Source organism: Rhipicephalus microplus, chromosome 4, assembly GCF_043290135.1.
Source record: "Rhipicephalus microplus isolate Deutch F79 chromosome 4, USDA_Rmic, whole genome shotgun sequence".
Lineage (NCBI taxonomy): Eukaryota > Metazoa > Arthropoda > Arachnida > Ixodida > Ixodidae > Rhipicephalus > Rhipicephalus microplus.
The window spans coordinates 131,364,684-131,387,668 of record NC_134703.1 but is presented as its reverse complement, the minus strand read 5'-3'; the positions used below and the strand labels follow the sequence as shown (position 1 = coordinate 131,387,668).

The following is a 22,985-nucleotide window of genomic DNA, read 5'->3' as shown; positions in this document are numbered from 1 at the left end:
CTGGATTGTGGGACTTGGATATGCCCCGACCTGCAGGAGTCTGAGAATCAATGTCTGAGGCATGTTCAGGTTACAGTGTGGTGGCGGGTATCGCCTCCTCAGATATACGTTCTTAGTTTAGTTCATTGTACGTCGTTAGGGGATCTTTGTTGTCCGGAAGCTCATCACTACGCCGTTCAGTTATAGCTACGCGGTCGACGACGCCTCGTGTGGGCCGTCTCGTTGAGGTTGGACGGAGCGCCCTCGATCTGTCCCATGTGAGCTGGGAACAAGACGATTGTGTGTTGCTGTACTTCCTTATTTCATTATTTCGCAGGATCCGCAAGGCTGATTATGAGATGGTGCCCCTACCGAATGCTCGGACTGCTGATCTCGACTCAGTGTATATTGTTGTTCTACCGTCTTTGCATATATATATATATATATATATATATATATATATATATATATATATATATATATATATATATATATATATATATATATATATATATATATATATATATATATATATATATGCAAAGCACGTAGAGTGTACAGAGGTTTGAGGAAACCATAAAACATAAAGATAAGTTTGGTTTGTGAATATGGACCTCAAACCTCAAAACAACGCCAACTGGCTACGCGTAGGTTACCGTTAGGTTACGATACAACGAAGGCCATTTTTTATTCGAGCGTGTGTAACAAGAGGAAGGTGGTGATAACCATAGTTGAGACAGCTGTGATTAATGTTCCTAGGCTTATAGCATCGACTTCACTTGCATAGGAAAGATGTATTTACTCTAGGCGCCGTGGCGTCGTTCTTTAACCTGCCACTGTCGAGTCAGTCGGGACGATATTTTAGGTAGAGAATTTTCTTCGAACGACGGACCGCTGTTTGGTGAGCGCATGACGTATAGTTGCGCATTAGAGCGACGTCATGATGACAGCAATGTGGGCATGTCCAGCATCCCCAGTAAGCCACGACTCAGTTTGGAAAGCCATGACTCAGTTTGGAAAGTTGAACCAATGCGTCACTTCGCTCTTTCTTTTTGTCAGTTATGCTTGTTAGATGTCTCTCTATGCAAATCCGAGCAATATCTTTGCGGCATTCACATGAGAGAAACGAAGAGGAATGTTTATATTTTCGTTCTGCGGTATAAAGGTTTTCAATATAACGGTTTCTTCTGTGTGAATTTGCTGAGTCTGCTCAATGTTTCACACTATTGGTCCCAAGACAATCCAGCGCACATTACGCGTAGACAGGCACAAGGGACACGAGACACAGTTGAGTATGCGCTGTATTAGTCTGATGGTGGTGAACGAGCAACTAGGTCGAATTGTGTGGTTCACTCTTTTAAAACTCCTTCTCAACATATTGACTAAGAAGCCGTTTTTACTGCTACATGCCGGCGTGCACGCCTCACGTTTGCGCCTTAAAGATTATTGAAGCACTTTTGTTATGTTTAAATCATACCTTGCCTCGTTAGGTATTCCGTTTTTTTTTGAAATTTTAGTCTGTTGCATTTTCTTTGTCATTAAAGGTTTTCCACTCCCGTCTTGCTCGAGGCGTAAAGGGCGTTTCATTCAAACCGCTTCGTGTCCTAATGAACCTGAGCTCGCGATTTGGTGAGTGAACTCGAAGGGCGAATTCTTTGAATCATTCCTTGATGAGGAACGTGAGGAGATGAGTTATGCGGAAATAAATAAAGAAAAAAAAACAAGCTACCGTCGAGGAGGACAAAGCATCGCGAACTTCGAAACAACTGCTTGCATGCATAACGCAACGGGGACACGCATTTTCCAACGGCTTCCGTGGCACCTGCAAAAAAAAAAAGGGGGGGGGGCGGGAGAGTGAACGAGGAATAGCGAGTTACACAGCGGTCTCAAAAACGCTCGCTTGTTCTGCGTATGCGCGCATGCAGTCGAAAGACGTGCAACCGGAACGTTGCAAGCACAAGCATGTGATTCTCGTTAATCGATCTCGAGCGAGGAGAACAATCACTCCTTAAAGCGGTCTCGAGGTCCGCGCGACATGTCTATTCTCTGAGGTGCACAGAAAGCTCTCTATGGAACACCGCATTGTGTGTACAACTATATAGGTGTCGTGAATGATTATTAGATTGACAGGTGCACCCACATACATGCAGGCGCAGCGTCGCGTATAGCGTTGCGTTGTGTATGTTTATACACCTACACGCCGGGGAGCACTTGCTCGGCATGGACTGATTCACACACATTACGGCTGCTGTCAGCCTCATTAGGAGTAGCTTCATTGCAAGCGTGATTCATAAGTACTTCTTTGGCTCGCGTGCTCGAAAGCGTGCAATGAAGCTCATTTATAAAGAACAATGCCGAGGGGGCAGAAAAAGGGTACAAGCTTAAATGATAACATGCGTTGGCTGCGCGTTGGCATATCGCTTGAAGTGGCATAGATGGGGTGGATTGAGACATTCCAGAAAAGAGCTCTTTCATGACCAAGGGTGCGCGTGTCTGTTGTCGATGTCAGTGTCTTTTATAAAGCTTGCCAGCGGTCGACAAGCTTTTACGCGATGCGTGTCACGCGTGTCAGCAAAGCGTGCCCGCAATGTGCATGCGATGTGTTAGCGCGCGCACTTGATTATGGATCGCTCGCTAATGGACGTTGTTCGATGGCCGACGCCTGTGCGGCAGCCGGTGTCGTCTATAAGCGTGCACTCTCTGACTTGCACGTACTTTGCCCGACGGAAGCTGGCTCCGACGAACTCACGCACTCTCTGACTTACACGTACTTTGCCCGACGGAAGCTGGCTCCGACGAACTCATGCACTCCCTGACTTACACGTACTTTGCCCGACGGAAGCTGGCTCCGACGAACTCATGCATTCTCTGACTTACACGTACTTTGCCCGACGGAAGCTGGCTCCGACGAACTCATGCACTCTCTGACTTACACGTACTTTGCCCGACGGAAGCTGGCTCCGACGAACTTCAGGCAGGTCGCATTCACGAGGTCGTGACGAGAGTTTTCTGCTCCGCTGCAGCCGAGGCTCGCGAGATTCTCAGACCCGCAGTGTAGACCGCTGTTGGGAAAACGAGGAGAGAGCATACGTGAACGAAAGTAAAGGGTCGGCTGAAGCTCGAACGTACATTACGCACGCGTTTGCTTAAAGACTCGGTCTGCTTGTACAATATGTACACCTGAGTATTGTTATTATTATGACACTTACATTGAGACACAAGTGCGCCGCTTTCTTCAACGCGTTCTTTCTTGCCACAACGCAAGACAGATGAACGAAATTGGCCTCTAAATTCTCCCTTTTGCGCATTCGAAAAGGCAGCTGCCGGGCTGCCGACTTCCAGATTCTGGTGCAGGTAAACAGCTAACAACTGAGAGCTACACATTCTTCCAAGTTGCCCTGTGCAAGAGTAGATAAAGTACGTGTTCTTATTCAAATATAAGTACCCTTTCATGAATAAACTGTTAAGTCATATGGCTAGTATATTTGTTTGATTGCTTGTTATACCGGCTTTTTTTTTTCTCAAAGAAAATTGGAACCTCTTTGTTCGGGTAGTCACTTTGTCAATAATATTTAATTAACATTAAGCAAAGTAGTCTGTACTGGACTTTCACAAGCTTCAGAAGTTTCTGGTGTCAATATATTTTCAATGTATTCAACTTGAGCACATCTCGTCATTGAAGTTACACTCTTTCTTTTTTTTTTTGGTGAGTGAAGGCATTTTGTGTTTTTGGTTAGTTGCAGCTGCGTACATTGTTGTAGAGTTAACTGGTGCGCCTATAATTTGTTTTTGCACCTGCACATTATTAAAAGCATAGTAGTGCAACATCACGTACGTTTGCAATTTTTACAACCAGCATGCGTGTCTTTGTGAAGCAAGCAAGCATGTAAACAACAGGTAAAGAGAGAGAGAGAAGAGGGGGAAGAGGGGTTAATAAACATTTGATATGACACGCCGCAACCACGTTCCTTGCCGTGGTTCACCTAAGCTAACGACGTTGCTTTGCTTAGTCTAAGTTGGATTCCATTCCTGTCGCGACGCTTGCACTAAGAATGAGAATTCTCACAACGTAATTGCGTGTTGGGGCCTATAAAACCGCTTAATTAACCTACCGTGGAAGCATAAATTATTGTTTTTAACCACAAAAGAAGCTTATGCATGTAACACTTGACAGATGACATACGTATTTTCGAAACATTATAGGCGAGAAATAAAAAAAAAAATCCTGCAAGACGCGCAACTCCTCTGGATTGATTAAAGTTCACTGTCCATCCGTCCGCCCGCCCGTCTATCTATCTATCTATCTATCTATCTATCTATCTATCTATCTATCTATCTATCTATCTATCTATCTATCTATCTATCTATCTATCTATCTATCTATCTATCTATCTATCTATCTATCTATCTATCTATATTGTCTGTCTGTTCGTCCGTCTGTCTGTCTGTTTGTCCGTCCGTCTGTCTGTCTGCCTGTTTGTCCGTCCGTCCGTCCGTCCGTACGTCTGTCTGCAAGACGCGCGTCTGAATTCGTACGTGTGTAGAAACGAAATTGATTGTTCGATGTGATCATATTAATCTCATACAAAGTGCAGACGAACGCAATGACTGCAGGCAAAACAAAAACATAAAAATCAAGCATGAAGCGTTACATAGATCGTTGTCACTGGCTCCGTGATTTGAAACACATAACAGTACCCACAAACAGTAAGTGTAAGGCTACATAGATATATATTTCAAGCGCCGAATAAGAGTGCCGCCGTTACCACCCGGGATGCCGATATCAGCGTCACACGTGCGTGCGAAAAGTGGTGTCCGCGCGATTAAACGAAGTCCATTTTTAACTCTCCGGTCTGGGCATCTCTATTATACCAGTCCATTATAAAAACACCTGCACCACGAAATTCCCTTCGTACTGTAGAGATAGGGCAGCGAGGTATACATTTAACGGCACCGCACTTGAGCGCCTCCATCTAAATTTCACCTGGTTTGTTCTTGTTCCTCCTTTATTATTTTATTCTGCCGATTTTGTTTTTAACCCACGCATAACGCCGTTCCTGTTTTTGACGCTATTTTGATAAGCATCTTCACGCTGCGCAAATTTCCGGTCTCCGCAGGCGCTCTAACGCGAAAAAGAAGGGACAACGAAAAATTCGGAATGCAGACGAGTTGTCTCTCTTCCATGCTTGAGTTGAGGCGTGTACGTACACTGCAGCTTGAGTAACAACGAGAACAATAAAAGAGATTTCGTGGATGGCACTTTGTCGCGCCGTACACGCGAACTGTGTAGCCTACGGAAGCCGAAACGCCCCCATATAAGCTTCGCAGCTGGATTCTCCACATATTTCAATATGACAACGCACTTTGAACTCGCTCGTTTCTATAGTCAACAAAATTTAAAATATCTGTGGTCTGTTATACTGCGTGCTGTCCGTTAGCTTTTTTTTTTTTTTGCTTTATGATGATACCTTTTATGGTACCGTTACCCTAATACGTCCTCATATAAAAATTTGGGTAGCATTCCTTTTTTTCTGCTTTTATTGCCGTGAATACTTCACCATGCATGCATCTATAGTGAAAGCGGCAGATTGGTTTTACAGCGTGTGGTTGCGTCGCGTGGCAACAGGAGCACCGAAGCGAGTCCAGCAGCGTTTAGCTTTCCCTATGTTTTGTAGTTTCATTTTTTTTGCTAATATGACATTCGATACGTCTACAGCCGGTGTACCACGCGGTGACAGAAATCATGTTAGATGGTTCCTCATTATTGTTCGTCATATGCGCTTGTGTCTGTTTCGCTATCATCAGTACGGAACGAACAGCTGTAGCCGCTATCGCCTGAGTTTCTCGGGTTCGCGCGAACATGTTTTTTTGTTTGGTATGTTTTCCGACTTTTTCTTTTCTTTTTACACGCTTAGCCATTCATTCGTGTACAACATGAAGTTGGCTATAGTTAATGAGATTAACCTATCTACATTTAATTTCGAGCTCTTTCTCATGGTGATCATGCAGTTGGCCGTGCATATATAGATGCATGTTATGATCTGTCTCTAATATGGCTCATGTTACCATGGCGGAAATATTAGAGGTGAAAATTTCTAGCGTTCCCCAGGCAGTCGATATTTCCGGAGCCCTTCACTACGGCGTCTCTCATAATCGTATCGTGGTTTTGGGACGTTAAACCCCACAAGTCAATCAAATCACTCAATCAAGTCTGGCGTTTTGCCAAAAAAATACCATGATGTCATTGTGATGTACGTTGATATGCAGAACTGCGTATCAATTTTGACCGCCTGCGTTCCTCAAAAGGAATCAGGTTTGCTCCCCGCAAGTTGTTTCTTCGTCCACTTTACTTCATTTGTTCCAACGTCACAGTTACTACGATACGGTTAAAATAAAACAATAAAATCAGTGTCGCTTATACCTTCTTTGGCTTTAGTGTCTGCTGGTTTTCATTAATGTTGTTAAATAAACAGAAATGAGCCATGGAAATTCCCTTCTTTTATGCACCTATTCTAGAACGTCCCTTCACTCAACGCTTCTCTTTCACTCGAGAAAGCCGATGGGAGCGCCATCTCTAGGCACGGCAAGTCACTGCATATCAGCGACAATCTGATCCGATTCTTGAGTAGCGCAGCGTCATTTTCAGCTGAGCGGTATAGCGCAGTGCTCACTCTGGCAAGTGAAGGGTGGAAGTCGAGGAGCGTTTGTGAATGCGGGGGTAAGTCTTACTAACATAAGCATTTTTTGCATTTCATCGCCGTAAAGACGTGGCTGCCGCAGGCTTGAAAACGCACCCGCCGTCTCGAAAATAGCGATGCGGTATACATATGCATTATTAGCTAACTTTTAACAAGTAGCGTATAATGTTCAGAGTGGTGCTTCTTGTGCTTTCAGAATACACGCATGAATTCGCTTCTGACGCGAACGTATATACACTATATTTACGTCGCGCGTTTGTTTAGTGTACATATTAGCGAGATGAGAGTTGATGAAAGAAAATTGTGTGACTTCGTGTACAACAAATGTTCTTGAAAGGTTCGCTATAATCCTTGTTACTTCTTCTATTCTTACTTGCGCGGCTTCTCACATGATCCACGCTGTGGGCGATATTTTTGCACCACCTTTCGAGCCGCGTCACTGGTATCTACATAGATGACCATGCGACCATCTTTTTGTACTTTGGTTTCTCGTTTCATTTTATCTGCAGTATAGGAGTGCGTGACTGCATAAACAGATACACGTAACCTAAAGACAACAAAATTTTGAAGAAAAAATAATCATCCCCCTGCTAGTACTAAGACAAATCAGGTCATTGAGGCTATTTCTGGGTTCTAGTCTGAGTTTTGAAACCTGTCTAGTATGTGATCAGAACTTTTATACATACACGCATTTTCGAATATAGCGGCATATTTCCGTGCTCAGTGCGCAGTGCAGTGTAAAAAAAGTGTGTTAATCAAAGTTAAAGAAAGTTTGTTCAATTTTCTGCCGGCCTTTTTCTGTATTGGAAAGCCAACGCACGAAGAGCTGCTATACAAAACAAACGCGTCTGTACAAACAGTACTTGAATGACGTGCTGTTTGACGGAAAGTTAGACGAGGTCTGTGCCAGACAGAGCTTGACATGTTTCTGCGCATGCCAACTGCATAATTGCATGACACCTTGCACATGACTAGCACGAGGGCATGAGAGCGAAACCTGAAAAGCCTAACAGCCGGGTGAACTTTTTTTAGACCATTCGTAATCCGTGACCGCGAAACACAATTTGTTTCGTTGTTTCGAACATGGTTATTTTTTTTCTTTTGGCTAGATAATCTCTTAAAATGATATAGCTTGTTCCATGAAGATAAGGTCGTGGTTGTCCAACAAGGTCGGGCTAGTTTACATGGCTGTTGACGTAAATTTTTAAATTTTAATCCATGCGTACCAACTAAGTAGTGACGTTCACTGTTTGTGATTATTAACATTGATTTTTTATTTCAAAAGTATGCTGTTTGGTAAAATAATGTTTGATACAAAGATAAACATGCCGGTTCGCTTCGTGTATAAAGTCCATTGTTGATCCGTTGCTATAGAGTATTCATTATGTATTGTAGTGTATTTTACCATTGTTTTTACGGTTAGTTCTGATGGGCCGAGATGGAAGATTGCAAACGTGAAATATATCGATCGCTAAAGGATGTATGTCGCTCTACTACTATGTTTAAATGTCTGACTTCGTCTCTCACCTTCGGAAGGCTCACAATTTTTATATTCATATCGTCATTTTAGCCCTCATTAACATGCCTGGGAGAATGCCTTTCTCTAAATGGGAAGTTTAATAAACTCGCATTTGATGAAATCAAAATTTTCATATCTCAGAATTGTGACGCAACTTAAATGCACGTTTTGTCAATATGCAACACTGGGTTTCATTTCGCTTTTTTTTTCATCGTATGGGCCGTTCATGGAAGAACTTTCATAGCATTCTTTCTGAAGGATATGCAAATGACCAGCACTATTTCTTATGTGAAAGTCGAAGAAGGGTCGTCTACCTTTTGTTTAAAGAGAGAGAGAATAAAATGAGGGAAAGGCAGGGAGCGTTTACTGAACTGCCTATGACGTGGCAAAAAATGCACTGTTAGGTCGAGTGAAAAATTTTGTTATCAACCACGGAAAACAGCGCTACAATCATGTTACCACACTCAGAAAGGATTTATTGAAGTGTCCACATATGTAGTACAACCATTGGATCTTGATACACATAATAAAAAGTGAAATAGAGGGAGAGAGAACTGTATTGAGTAAACGTGGATAATTCACGGGGACTTTGTGTGATAATGTCGCTCCAAGTGAGACCATTTCACACTTTTTTTACTACTGTCACCCTCTATTCCCGCTTTACTTTTAGTACATGTAAATATATCTCCATATGCACCAATAATCGAACATCTCTTCGTGAATGCACTACAGAGCCACTTAAACTGGATCAACTTATTCACGTTGTCTTTTTTTTTCTTTCCCGCAGGTTCTGCGTTCCGGGCCGCTGCTCACAAGCTACATCATCGCGTCGAAGATTATCCGCATTCGTTCCACCTGTTTTCAGGTTTGTATTATATACACTTTCACTTTTCTGTAGGATTACATGCAGCAGCGCAACGTCACTGAGTAAATAAGAACACGCGCACAGCGCGAACTTTCGACTAAGTGTTTATTTACGATCGTGCTATTACGATATTGTTGCTTTATAAATGATACATGCGATCACAAAGGGCCGTAGCTGAAAGTTAGCGGTGAAAGCGAGTACTCTTAATGCATTTGAAACGCTAGAGGCCTGTGTATTGTGTGATGTCATTACTCGTTAAAGAACTCCAGGTGCTCCAAATTTCCGAATCCCTCAACTACGGCGTCTCCCACAATCAATAAGTTGTAAGCGCACATATACATATGAGGACAAAACACACACACACACACACACACACACACACACACACACACACACACACACACACACACACACACACACACACACACACACACACACACACACACACACACACGCTTATATAGAGCACTGTTAGTGTGCTTGGAATTTATTGATCAAGTCATACCAACACACCCGAACCACCACGATTGTCAACTCAGAACCACATCGTGGTTTTGGAGACGTAAAGTTCCATATATTATTACGTGTATTCTCATAGTCAGTCGTTGTCATGTTGCGCAGCTCCGTGTAATTACAAGGATACCAACCAACTATATTGTCTAGCAACGTGCCTTAACAAATTTCAGTTTTTTTTTTTTTATCTCGGAGCCACTATTAGACACGCCAATTTATTCCGAGCCCACAATTCATCGAGAAATTCAGCCCGATGCAGGTGCGCGAAAGCTCACAAAACGCCTCTAAACGTGTACGAACGTATGAGTCAGCCTGGGTAGATGGGCGAAACGGGGTACAAAATGTACACGGTTTCATTTAACACTCCCCTCCGGCGGCGACTCCATTTAATGGCGAATGACGAAGCGTCGCAGAAAAAAAGACACATGTCGTAAGAACCGCGTCGTAAACGTGCTTTATAAGCGCGCGCAATGACTGGTTTTCATTCGCCGGTAATTTCGCCGTTTCACAAAAGAACGCGAAAACGTGCCAGCCATCCACCGCTGAAGTGTCGGTGTGCATATTTCTTATTCAGGTAATGCCACTCTATTCACATTCCGAATGTACGCATAGAAGTGCTCGCACATCACAACCCGTGAATTGTGTGTTTCTGAGGCACGCGATAAGGAGCCTCGAGACCGCTTCTTTTCTTCTCGAGGAAAATTACGAACCATATAGCTGTTATTTATGATTCCACCCGAATGAGTTCCTCTGATTGATTTATTGATTTGTGAGGTTTAACGTCCGAAAACCACTATTTGATTATGAGAGACGCCGTAGTGGAGGGCTCCGGAAATTTACCACCTGGGGTTCTTTAACGTGCACCCCAATCTGAGTACACGGGCCCACAACATTTCCGCCTCCATCGGAAATGCAGCCGCCACAGCCGGGATTTGAATCCGCGACCTGCGGGTCAGCAGCCGAGTACCTTAGCCACTAGACCACCGTGGCGGGGCGAGTTCCTCTAATTGCTTGGTGAAATAGGAAAACTGTCTTGTGCAACGCGGAATTGTTCTTTGTGACGTCAAAGTGCGCAGTTTTTTTATTTAATTGTGCTCGCGCAGAGCCTTATAGTTGTATCCGAGACTGAACGCATTAACTTAAAGAGTACGCGGGACTGTCACTTCAGCGATCCAATCGCACGCAGGCTCAAATGTAGGATTCACCTTTGTTGTGCGTGCACATGCATTACTGCTTGCATGAATTACCGTTGCTTATATCGCGGTGCAGTCGAAATGGGTCCCGCGAAGAATTCCTGCATCGACGAGACATTATACTGGTTTTGTCCTATCTGACTATTTTCTCCTATCTGACAAGCAATGAGTGGGGTCACTCTCAAGAAAAAATATTGACGCCCTTTATTTTAATGGTATCGCCTTAAAGAGCCCGTTTCGTAGAAATTCAGGTGTCGGCGGTGGCGGTGACGTTGGCTGTGAGCAAAAAATCAGCGTTGTCCGTGAGCGTCGAAGCGAGATGTATGAAAATAAATAAATGATATTAGAAATTCGGTTCGAGCAACAATCAGTCGTCCCGGGTCTTTTGCGTGGTAAGCAGGTGTACTAACATTGGAGCCACGCCAGCGCTCCCAAGTGTACTTGTAAAAACACCATTTAAGAATGCCATGCTGGTGAGGGAGTCTCGGAGTCTCCTTGACGCACGTAATATATATATATATATATATATATATATATATATATATATATATATATATATATATATATATATATATATATATATATATATATATATATATATATATAGCATGTAAGAATCGCACTGTGCGTCAAAACGTACGGGAGTCGCTCTACAAGTGAGTGCTTTCAAACTCGATCCCCACAAAGTGTGCAGCTACGTGTGGCAATTCATGAACGCGTTGTGGGTACTTCGCCAAATCACAAAAACAGAGCAAATAAGGCGTAGTTGGCACTTCGCAACTGTACTCGCAGAGTGTGAGTTCCAGGACAGTTTGAAACGGACAAAGTTTTGCGCCCAAAGGCTTGTTTTCCCGCAGAACGGTTGAACGCACCGCGCACGAGGTCCTGTTACGCAATATTTATTTATTTTATTTATGAATACTGCAACCCTAACATAGCGTTTTGGCAGGGTGGATATACATTTTATAAGTTTACAAATCGTCAAACAAATAAATATAAAACAGGTAAGGCATTTACCCACTTTCAGAAAGAAAAAAAAAAGAACAGTGGTTTGTAATAAACCGGCATAAGAACGTATAGAGAAATGAGCGCTACATTCAAGATGATCACAAGTGGAGAATGGTTACAGTGATTGAAATAAACAACAGGAGCACATATCATAGAAATTAGACACTCGCTGCTAGAGCTGCGCAGCAAAAAGGTTCAAGGATCGCTGCTAGAGCTGCGCAGCAAAGGTTCAGCTTCTATATCGCTTTCTATTCTCGAAGGCGAAGCTGAACCGTCCTCCGAGTTTTTACGTGATATATGTGCGTGAAGGTGTGGGGAACACACAAAATTATTTCACTGATTGCAATGGCGTCATTGCAAAAATGAAACAGTGTTTTTGTATTCAGATTATGTTTAACGCATAAGCTGGCATTGGTTAGTATAACGTTTTTCAGAACTGAAGAAGTAACAGAAAGAAAAGTGGTAACAACTTTACAATGCCATGTATACTTCGAGCTGTTTTAAAGCGACGAAGCATGTCGTGTATCTCTGATATGCACGACTTCGAAAGAAAGGTATTGCAGACATAGAGCACACAGAAAGCGCGGAAGTGAGTGGGCCCACAACGACATGCCTCACGCTCAAAGTTGTGTTCGCCATTAGACAAATACTTCCTCTGATAATCTGCCAAGTATCACAACTGCGCCCAACTTGTTGTCACGAGTGATTTTAGGTTAAGAATTGATCTTTTTCCCTGAGTAGTGGCGAGGGGGCTGGATAGATAAATGAGTGAATGAGTAGGTAGGTAGGTTGATAAGGTGGGTAGATGGATGGATGAATGGATATGAATTGGATGTGTGTGCGAGTCTGTGCTTTAGGGGCTCTGCTTGCCGGACTCACGGCACGAATATTCATTCTCCGCGTGCCTCTTATAACCAGAATGTTATTATTTCTTTCATTGCTCAGGTCCCAACGGCTGTCCCAGGCGGCGCGGCAGGCAGACGTACACGCGCTACCAGACCCTGGAGCTGGAGAAGGAGTTCCACTTCAACCGCTACCTGACGCGGCGGCGGCGCATCGAGATCGCCCACGCGCTGTGCCTCACCGAGCGCCAGATCAAGATCTGGTTCCAGAACCGGCGCATGAAGCTCAAGAAGGAGCTCCGCGCCGTCAAGGAGATCAACGAACAGGCGCGCCTGGAGGCCAAGCACTCCGGCAAGCAGACTCCTTCGAGCGCGGACGCCGCCTTGCCGCAGTCTTCGTCCTCGTCTTCCTCCGCGACTTCGACGCGCACCGGCGGCGGTGGGAGGTCCTCGGACGGAGCACCGAGGACGGAACTGGCCGACAGCGACGACAGCGACAAGGACGACGACGACGACGTCATCCTGAACCCCGACGAGCCTTACGACGACCTCGACACTCGCGATCCGCCCGCCACGTCGCAGCGGCCTCTCTCACTGGCGCTGGGCGTCGTGGACGTCAAGGGTGCGTCGCCGTCGCCATCTTGCGGAGCGCTCCCGCGCGCGTGACGTTGTTTCTTTGCACACGAACATCTCCCGAGACGAAGGAACGCACCTGAAACCGTGCTTCGTCGGAGGGCCGGCTATATCCGGCCTTGAATACGTGGACGTGCAAAAAGTGCGCGTAAAGTTTGCTGACCTTCATGTTCTTTTTTCGCCGTCGAGTCAAGAACTTTGTTTTTTTTTTAACAGATAATTTTTCATTCTGGACAAATGAAAGGTTGCAAAGTCCGTCCAGTGATCACCTCATTCGTACACCCATCGTCAGATCTCCCCTTTTTCGTCATCTAGAGACCGCTATATCGAGTCCTGAGGTGCCTTTGTCTTTTATATAATAGACGCTATTTAAGAAAGCTGTACACAGTGTGTGCCTGTAGCGTGTATGCGTAAGCCTTCTGTAGCGTGCACGGCGGGTCAGCGTGCTTCCAGTGGGAGTCAGCGTGAAGCCCAATGCAATAAGACATACAATCAAAAAGGTATAGCAATACAAAGCTCTATAACTTTTGTTGGATTTATTGTTCGTTTTTTTTCTCATGCCAATCATTCGTGCAATCCTTTGTTGTGAGACTGTCCCGTTTTTTGCTTGTTTTTTTTTAATTCCGTCTCCCACGACCGAGTGCCTTAAGCATTCGAAGAAGGAGTGATCGCGGCATCACCAAAGTGGCACAGTGTGTCAATCGTTTGCATTCACGTCGTGTCATGTCTTACCGCCTCATAGACTGAGAGAATGTACCTCTCGTAGTCGTAATGCCGCGCTTGCTTTGAGTGAGCGGATAAAAAAAGAGAAAAAAAAAGAAGCAAGGAGGAACATGTGCAACGGGCATTTATTTTGCGCCAGCTTCTCTCATGACACTTTTTGTATTCAATGGCTGCTAGTGTTTCCGCAGCTCAGTCGTGTTGATTTTTGCGGCAGTATAGGACGATCGAGAAATTTTATTTTTAAATGTTGTCAGTTATTTAGAATGCGTATTTCGCTCATATATGCCTTGCAGCCTTTTCGGGCACTATACGTATACTCACAAAAAAAAAAGTAAAGTGACTGCTGTGAACGTGTCCTGAGGTGCAAATGTATACGTAGAATGTAATCCTGATGAAAAAAAAAATGATGTGTAGTTTGTCCTGTGTTTTGTTATTTGTTCGTTGCTGCCCGTTAAGCTGGTTATATTCAAAACATACGTGGACTTCAGCCGGTTTCAATAAGCTGAATAAAAAAGCGTTGTGTTCGTTCTCTCTTAAAAAAAGTCTTACGTTGATAGCTCCGGCGCTCGGTCGCTGTTACGCGGGCGCTACTGAACTTGACACTCTAAATACCGCCCACAAAGCGTATAAAATGTCGTGTCATATAATTAGACTGTGGAAGTATATTTTCGCAATGAAAATATTTTCGAATCGTTTATCAGACTCTTTGAAAACGTATGCATGTGAGAACAAATGTATTCTCATGTATTCACTCCAGATTAATACAATCCCGACTTACTTGATACGTGGTCTTCAGTATATACTAACTTTCAGAGATGTAGTCGCGGTATTATCAAAATCAACTCGCCTGTTGTGCACATTCCACTACTAAAGAACGTCGCTTTACCGTAAAGCAACAGCAAGTGGTGTTAAATGCTTTAATACCCAGCATATTCAAAGAACCCTACTGGTCTACCCATGTAACACGTACTGCCCCGTCACATGTAGTGCCTCAGAAAGAACTTTAGTGCAAATTATCACCACCCTCCACATCTGATACCCGAGTGCGCGAGCCATTTCGCCCACTGCAGTTCAGCTGGTGGTGTTAGACAAAATGTATACATTCTGGAAGGGCAAAACGAGGTTATAGCCTCTAAGTGCGTCAACCTTCTTTTCGTTGGCGTACGAGACTCTAGCCGTCAAAGGCACCTCGGTGCCGCTCGTTAGGCTATTCAAATGAGACCACCCTATAGTGGCACTTCCGGCTAAATGAATCTCCTCACGCGGCGCACAAAGCCGCACCAGCCGCGCCGCTCCGGGATGCCCACGCATATGGTGTGTACTGGCCGATAAGCATGCCGTTGTGCAGGTGCCGCTCGTAAGCAGCCTCCGCAGCAGCAGCGCAGTCGTCGTTGGCGAGCCCAAACAGCACGGGGTCATTGGGATCGCGGGCACGCATGGATGCGCGGAAGGCGCATTACCATAACTGCGCCCTGTTCATCCGTTCCCGCTCCCTCCTCCCTTTCCGCTGCCCTCTTATTATTACGGTTATCGCCAGCAAAACATAACGAGAAGGCCCAAACAGAAGCAGCACAAGCGCCGCTGAAGAGGTGTGTGTGTGTGTACGAGAGCAGAAGTACGCACGCGCGTACGTGCGCGCCCTCTAACTGCGAGAGTGCGAGGTAGGTCGTCTGATTCGGGTAAATGTGGCGTCCGTCCGTCCGGCAACCCGTATACGCGTTTGTGCTCTGCGTGCCTTTTTCTTCATTCTCTTCCACGGTGGAGCGAACAGTGCGCTAAATGGACCCGGTACGAAAGCAAAGCCCTAAGCAAAGATACGGCGAAGGTTGAAAAAAAAAAAAAATGTGCGCTCTGAGATGGCATCCCCTCACATAGACGCTGCCTTTGAGCCGTGCCGAGAACGAGCTCAGAAGTGGTGCCAGGAGTAAGCAACGAACGGCCCATACCCGAGCGAACGGAGGATATACGGTGTGCGGACCACACGAAAACAAAGAGCTCCGAGTTATCGCTTTTGGCTCACCCGTGGTAGTGTATAAACGAATTGGCGCAGTCGGGAAAGCAGTCCGTCATAACAAACGCGCTTCTCGGTGCGATGCGGTCCTTTGTGGAGCGCGACGGTGCGGATGCGTTTCGTACAGTCGGGCGCCGGCGCGGCTATACGCACACACTGACCTCCACTAGGGGGAGCAGTGTACGCACACGACTGCTCGTCCTCGAAGCCCGCCGCCGCCGCCGCTGAATAACGGCTCCGACGGCGCCACCGAGTCTGGGCCCCGCTGGTGGCGCGCCCGTCGCTCGGTCCGCTGCTCGCGTCTCGTCGGCGGCGACTGAAGAAACAGAAGGGCGGCTTGCAAATCGGTCGACCCTGGGTTTCGGCTCCCGTAAACAAATCGTCCTCGACCCACCGCGGGCGTTCTTATAGACCGGCAATCAATCCCATAGGTGCCGCAGATAGCAGTGCTTAGGAGAAAAGGGTGAGCCGGCTTGTCTTCCGGCTGGTTTATCGGTTGCGGACACAAAGGCGGATACTGTGCTGCTTTTCTGCGGGCGCCGGTTGCGGCTTGTCGCACTGACTGCCGATGTTATGCTGTGCGGTGGCAAGCGACCCGGTAAACCAAGTGAGGAGTTTCGTGACCCGCTCTTGCGAGGAATCCCTTTGAATGTCATTCAACTTGTACAGCCCGGTGCCACGCGAGCCTGTGGAATTGTAAAGACGGTTATGCGTCGCTCTCTTTCGGACAGCTTTTCCAGTTAGAAGAAACGCGTCATCCAAACGTTCAAAAACACTGTTGACAGCCCATCGGGGCATTGCATTCCGACGCAGGACGAGGCACACTCTCACTGCCCGAAATTATTGTTACTATATCGTTATGTTGTCCCCTGTTCCGATACGCTACGCGAACGACATTTTATATGACGTGTGAATGAGACCAACGGGCAGGCGTGATGACCATTGGATTCTGGCATACTTGCTATAGTACGCAATTTATTGTGAAATGCAGGTTTCATTCAATATTTTGCTATTTAACATATATGAGAAGTAAGAGATCAGCCGCTACAAATTAACCCAGCACAGAGGCAGCGTTTCAGCGTAACAGCGCACTGTGACTGCAACGCAGAATGCGCATGCTGCGCATGTAATCTGAGTGGCTGGCATGGCTTGCAACACTGTGACATTACGGCCGCCAGAATTGCGATAACCTCAGCACGCAATTTCGAATTCCTAAGCGCAGAGTGTGGCTTCGAACACGCCTCAATAGCGAGGTACGTACATTTTGTATACATTGCGGACGACAGAAAGTTCGTCGGGTTACATTGATTGATTTGTGGGGTTTAACGTCCCAAAACCACCATATGATTATTAGAGACGCCGTAGTGGAGGGCTTCGGAAATTTCGACCACCTGGGGTTCTTTAACGTGCACCCAAATCTGAGCACACGGGCCTAGTTCGTCGGGTAACAGTTCGTCTAATATAGTTGCAACTGAAATTATCTCTATAGAAACGATAGGAGATGAAAACATTTGTGTATGTCTGTATAGTTGCCGCTTTCGTGCACATTTGTGTATGATTTTTTTCGCTAGATAACATGTACCCAACAGAAACGCCTCTCTCGATTGTGTCTGTTGTTTTTTTGTTTGTTTTTTTCACTCGCTTAAAAGCGTTGATGTGAGCGACTTACGCTACACCGCGCAAGCAACCGCCTGCTTGCACAACGAACGGCGACTGTCTGTAACGCCTGCGACGCTTGTTGAAACGACCGATATTCGTGTCTCACTTCGATTCCCGAGCTACACATTTAGTGCCTTACTGAGCGGCTCCCAGCAAAGTGCGGCGTGCGGTCGCGCGTCAGTTCGTCTTCGCCGCTGTCTCCTATCACGTGATTCTGTTATCAGTCGGCCTCTTTTATACGTGAGCTTATGTTATATAGTCCGCCGTTTACTGTTCGTGCACAATGTAGTTGATTGTCTCAGCCGAGATACGTTGAATATTTATGAAGAAAGCTATATGATCCGCGGTTCTCATATTTCGCAACGTATTTTCTGCGGCTGCTCTGTGTTCAGATTTGTCTTTCGTTACTATTGTTGTGCTCAGGAAGGCTCGCTGTGCAATAGAAAAGTGTTCAGAATGCCTTTGTTCTCTCCTCTTTTCTTCCTGGAAACTCGGTCTGATTTACGCCATCTTCAGATGTCGTGGCCGTTCAAAACCTCCAAAGGTGTTGTCGCTAACTGTGACAAATGGTTTGTCGAGAGCCTCTTGCGCGAACGAGCTAATGGATTATTTCTACCGCAGCGTTCATTGTGCGCGCGTCCGCGTTCCACGCACGTTGTGTATGATCTACGCAGTGGGCGTGCATGCACTGACGCAGAGTCGGGAATGTGGGGCTGGTGCGTGCATGCACAATGTAGTAGACAGTACGATTGCTGCTCGCGTCCGTCTCGAGATGTTCATAGCACCACGAAAATCCTTCTTTTCAGAGTATGACAACTTCTGAAATTATTGACAAAGAGCAGTCTTGTACATGGATGAACGGGCGCTGTGGCTTACATTGAAACGTGCATTTTGGCACATAGCTTGTTGCCGTGAGGAGATTGCATAAGGCATGCGCAGCGTCGCTGAATCAGAATTTTATTTATTTATTCTTCTTTAAAACAATACAAGATTGTCACAGATTTGGTGCGCAAGCATGCTAAATAACGTCTATTTTTCCTCCGATAGTGAGTTAAGTAAGAAGCTGGCATAATTTCCTGAGATGCTGCACGCAGCCGACCCCCAAAACGACGTGGCTGTAATTAATTGTGTTTACGTTGTAGTATAACAATGACGGTGGGAGAGGCTATATTGTTTCAACGGCGTAAAATCTCCGAGATGACTGAATATACGCCATGTCAAAACAAGCCATTTTGATGTGTTATACAGTTGAGAAAAGTAGGTTAATTCACTCAATGTGATGGAGGCATACTTTAAGAAGTGTGCGTTTAAACAGTGGCACAAGTATTCTTTATAAAGCAAAATTGTCTTGTTAGCACAACCTACATCCTCAGTATACTTTTTTAAAAGCTAATTGGCAATGTTCATTGCGACTAATAAAAGAAAATTACCAGCTTGCTTTCAAAAATGGCATAATAAGTATAAGCCATTTTATCTAGTGCTGCCGCTAAAACTATCTGCTTAAAATAAATGTATCGTGTTTGAAGGTTCTCACTGCTGTAGTACCAAATGGCAGCAGCTCACGCTTCTGCGTCTTTTTCGTGTTTTTACTTTCTGCACCGCTAGCAACATAAACAGAATGCAGAAAGGTAAACTTTCCTGCTCGCGCCTCTGTGAATACTGTATGTTTTCGATCCGAACATGCTGCGGCACAATGAATATTAGTTGGGCGTTTTTTCACTTGTTGTATAAACCAGTTAGGAAACGCAGTAAAATATCGCCATTTGGAAGCGGCGCTATAGAGATTCGTTCTCTGTGATCTCAAGGGAGTTTATGTCATTATCAACAATATAGCAAGTTGCACTGGCCGAGCGTTGCAGAGTTATCTCTAAAATCAAATGGACTAATATAGCTTTTATAAAACTAAACAAATAAACTTCTGCTCCCGGTCATCGTCTTGTGTTTTCGTTTCATCCTTACAGCTTAAAAAAAAGGCCCCTTTCTGCTGCTAGTGCAAGTAGTCTATTCTATAAAGTGTGTAGGGTATAGATATTTGCTAAAGTCGTTTGTGGTTGAATGTTGCAGTTTGTTCGTTTGAGAGAGTTCAGATTGCTTTCAACAATAAAGTGCCTACGCGAAACTCCTTTCTTGTCATATATATAGTGATTTGCAAAAACCGACAACAGTCGCCCGCTCTCCTAGTAGTCGTGTCTTGTCATGAATCTGGGATATATCCTTATTATTATTATTATTGCTATAGCGGAAAAAAGTTTATTGTACATACGACCGAGTGCCTTGGTATAGCCTTGCCTAATGCTCTTCCAGCGCGTCACGAGTACTTTCCGAGAATAGATGTTGTGGCTTGGCGGTCACTCACATGCCCGACAGTGACACATCAACCGTGCACACGACTACTCTATTCTAAAAAAAAATGTTGTAGACTTACACTTTGTCTTCTAGCTTTAGCAAAAGACCGGTGCTGCGCTAAATTTAATAATCTCATACGGAAACTTGAAAAGCATCACTTGGAAACCTGCCTGAATGGCGTCATTTCTTTTATGTTTTTTGGACTATTCTGACATACTGCTGATGTAACTTGTCAGCTAACCCATCCCGTAACAAAATAATCACCACTCCTACACCACTATCAGGCATCAGACCCACCGTTGGCCAGGTCTCTCGTTAGAAAGTTACACACCACTGCCGTGTCACAGCGACGCGCCAGTGTCCCTGTGACAGAGTGTAATGATAGAAGTGTGAAGGGGCGCTCTGACGTACGCCTATTTGGTAGTTGTAACTCCCCTTGGAAAGCAAGCGAACGGTTGGAGTTGACATGAGAGTGTGCACATCTGATGAAAGCGAGTCTTACTAAATCAGAGCCTCGGGCTTATATGATGTACGTGGGAGGTGACATCCGGAGCATGCACATGTTGAGCTGCATAAAACGCTTTTACAATCACAAAGATTTCCTCATTTCCGAAGTATTCCTGCGATCAATACTCTATAAAGCATTTTATTTATTTATTCATCATTTCAACATGCAGCAGCCTGGAAGGGCTACAAAAGTGTAACTAGTGGATGCAAAAATTGCACTACAACGTTATTCGATTCACGGTTGAGTGGCTGTGGTCCACACAGCGGTAGACACAAGGACATGTCGGACCGGGTGAGTCACAAGAATAGAAATAGAGAGACGAAAAATGAGGTGAATGAGTAACTGGACACGCAAAACCTATCTGAGAATTCTGCCTGTGTTGTGCTATATAGAAAGACAAGTAGAAATCTTGGGCCGAGAGAGGTCGTGCGATTCCAGTCGACGCTGCAACCGTACACGTTAACTTGTATGCTCTCGGTTTTCTGACGGAATCAATCAACTGGGCTTCACCGAATCGACGGAAAACATGAGGACTCATGCACCCTCTCATACAGCCTTCAGCTGCATAAACGTCAGCAATTATGTACGGGTGTCCAAATTCAACTCCGTACTTGATAAACCGGCATTACGCCTCACAGAGAAGAAGAGAGAAAACTTACGCGTGGGTTTCTTCTTCCGGTGATGCTTATGTCCAGGCGGTCAGTCAACGTGGATGATTCGCGTGCGAAGAGGTGATCATCGGCACTTTCTTTTTTGAGCCATGAAACGAAAGTGAACATAACAAAGCGCCAGTGATAAGGCACCAACGTCATCGAACGAAAGCACTGGTCGTCTGCAATTAGAACAATATTGGTCTTCCTAAATTATCAGTGTTTTGCATTTTTGAACAGTGACCAATTACTTAATTCAGGAACACAGGGCAATTCATCTGTTTTAAGCATGCTTCTAAGCACAGTTCTCTGCAGGGCTGTCGAAATATTGGCTAGAAAATATTTTGATGGCAAATGAGATGCTATACCTGATATACCGTTGTGACAAGTTCCTGTTAGAAATACCTTGTTCCTGTATAGTTCACTCTCCTATGCAGTGCAACAGCTTCAAGCCTGCACACTCTATTATACGCGGTAGTTTGCCATCAACTAATTGCGTAATAAACAAAACACACAGGCCCTAGTGTTGTGTTGTCTTGGGATGTGCAAATTTCGCAGTGCTACAATGGCTATCATGACGACTTAAACATCTTGGCAGTCATGTCAATCAAGCTTAGTATCTTGGCTTACTCGCACTGTCTAACCTTCTTACGTAAATTGATGTCGCACCAACCTTCACTGAACGTACATACGTGTCTGTATAGGTGTGTGAATGTGCCATAGATGGCTTGCTTTTGATTTATTGTTACATTGATTGCCCGATTCATTGTTTGAGTCTCGCGACAATTATTAGTATCTTGCGTGTGTATACTGCCTCAAAGAACCAGTCTATCGAATCGAGCCAGCTATATATACAATGGAAAATGAACACGATTGTTTGGCATTCCCACCCACTTTCCTCGTCAAATGCAGGGAGGATTCCTGAGCTTCTCCTTCAGTAGCAGAAGACGATAGCATAATCGGGCGACGGGCGCATCACCTTTCACGATGCCGAAAAGAAAGGCACGTTTACGGGCGTAACATTGGCCCGTTTCAAAATGTATTATAAAATGCCTACTGCAAGTGCGGTTGTGAAGTGCCCCCTTCGTCATAATTATTCCTCTTGCAAAGGGGTGAAGTACCTACCACACATCTCTAATCTGCATCGCGCACCTAAGCGACTGTTCTGTTTGTAATGAGTGGAAAGCTTTACACCAAACCGCGGCTTAGTTCCTGCGTTTCGTCGCCTTGCGCGGTTCTGTTATTCTGCCACGCAGCATTATATTCCTTAAGGAGGTCCATTTCAGCCCATGACACACTTAGGACGTACATTTACGAAGCAGTTCCAAGCACTGGCGGGGCTCACAATTGGTTGAGTCCATGCTTGCAACACAGAAAGCCTGCATTTGGCCTTAACTCGGGCCAAAGATTTTTTTATTCATATATTTATTTGCATCTCTCTAGAATTTTCGCCCACAGACAACAGCCACGTTTTCGCTTACAACGGACGACGCAGCCGACGACACCGGAATTTCTGCTAAACGAGCTCCTCAACAAACCTCGCGTTGGAAGATAAAGATAGCGCTTCAATAAACAATGCTTTAATTTCCGAACAACGCGCCCCGATGCACACTCTTGCATAGGAACCGCGCAAACAATACTCGCGATTTCGCTCGAAGCACATCCGTATACCTGCCAAGTGCAGCAAACAAAAGTTGTGTAACGCCTCCCTCCGTAAATGACGGCGAGTTTACCCCGAAAACCCATTATAAAGGTGGGACGCTTCCTCGACGGGCGCCGTAAATTGAAACAATGGAAGATCCTGCGCATAAAACGTGTCACAAGCCGAGCCCAACGTC

General features: G+C 45.1%; 1 protein-coding gene across 1 annotated transcript in view; it reads left to right on the top strand.

Annotated features, from left to right (window-relative positions):
* The window catches only part of LOC119172360 (uncharacterized), a 102,920-nt gene extending 83,158 nt beyond the window's left edge, over nt 1–19,762 (top strand). Inside the window, exons 2-3 of the mRNA XM_037423422.2 lie at nt 8,984–9,061; nt 12,721–19,762. Of these exons, the coding sequence (XP_037279319.2) occupies nt 8,984–9,061; nt 12,721–13,283 (641 nt within the window). The 3' untranslated portion in view covers nt 13,284–19,762. The remainder of the gene's footprint in view (nt 1–8,983; nt 9,062–12,720) is intronic.
* Nucleotides 19,763–22,985: the final 3,223 nt, after the last annotated feature.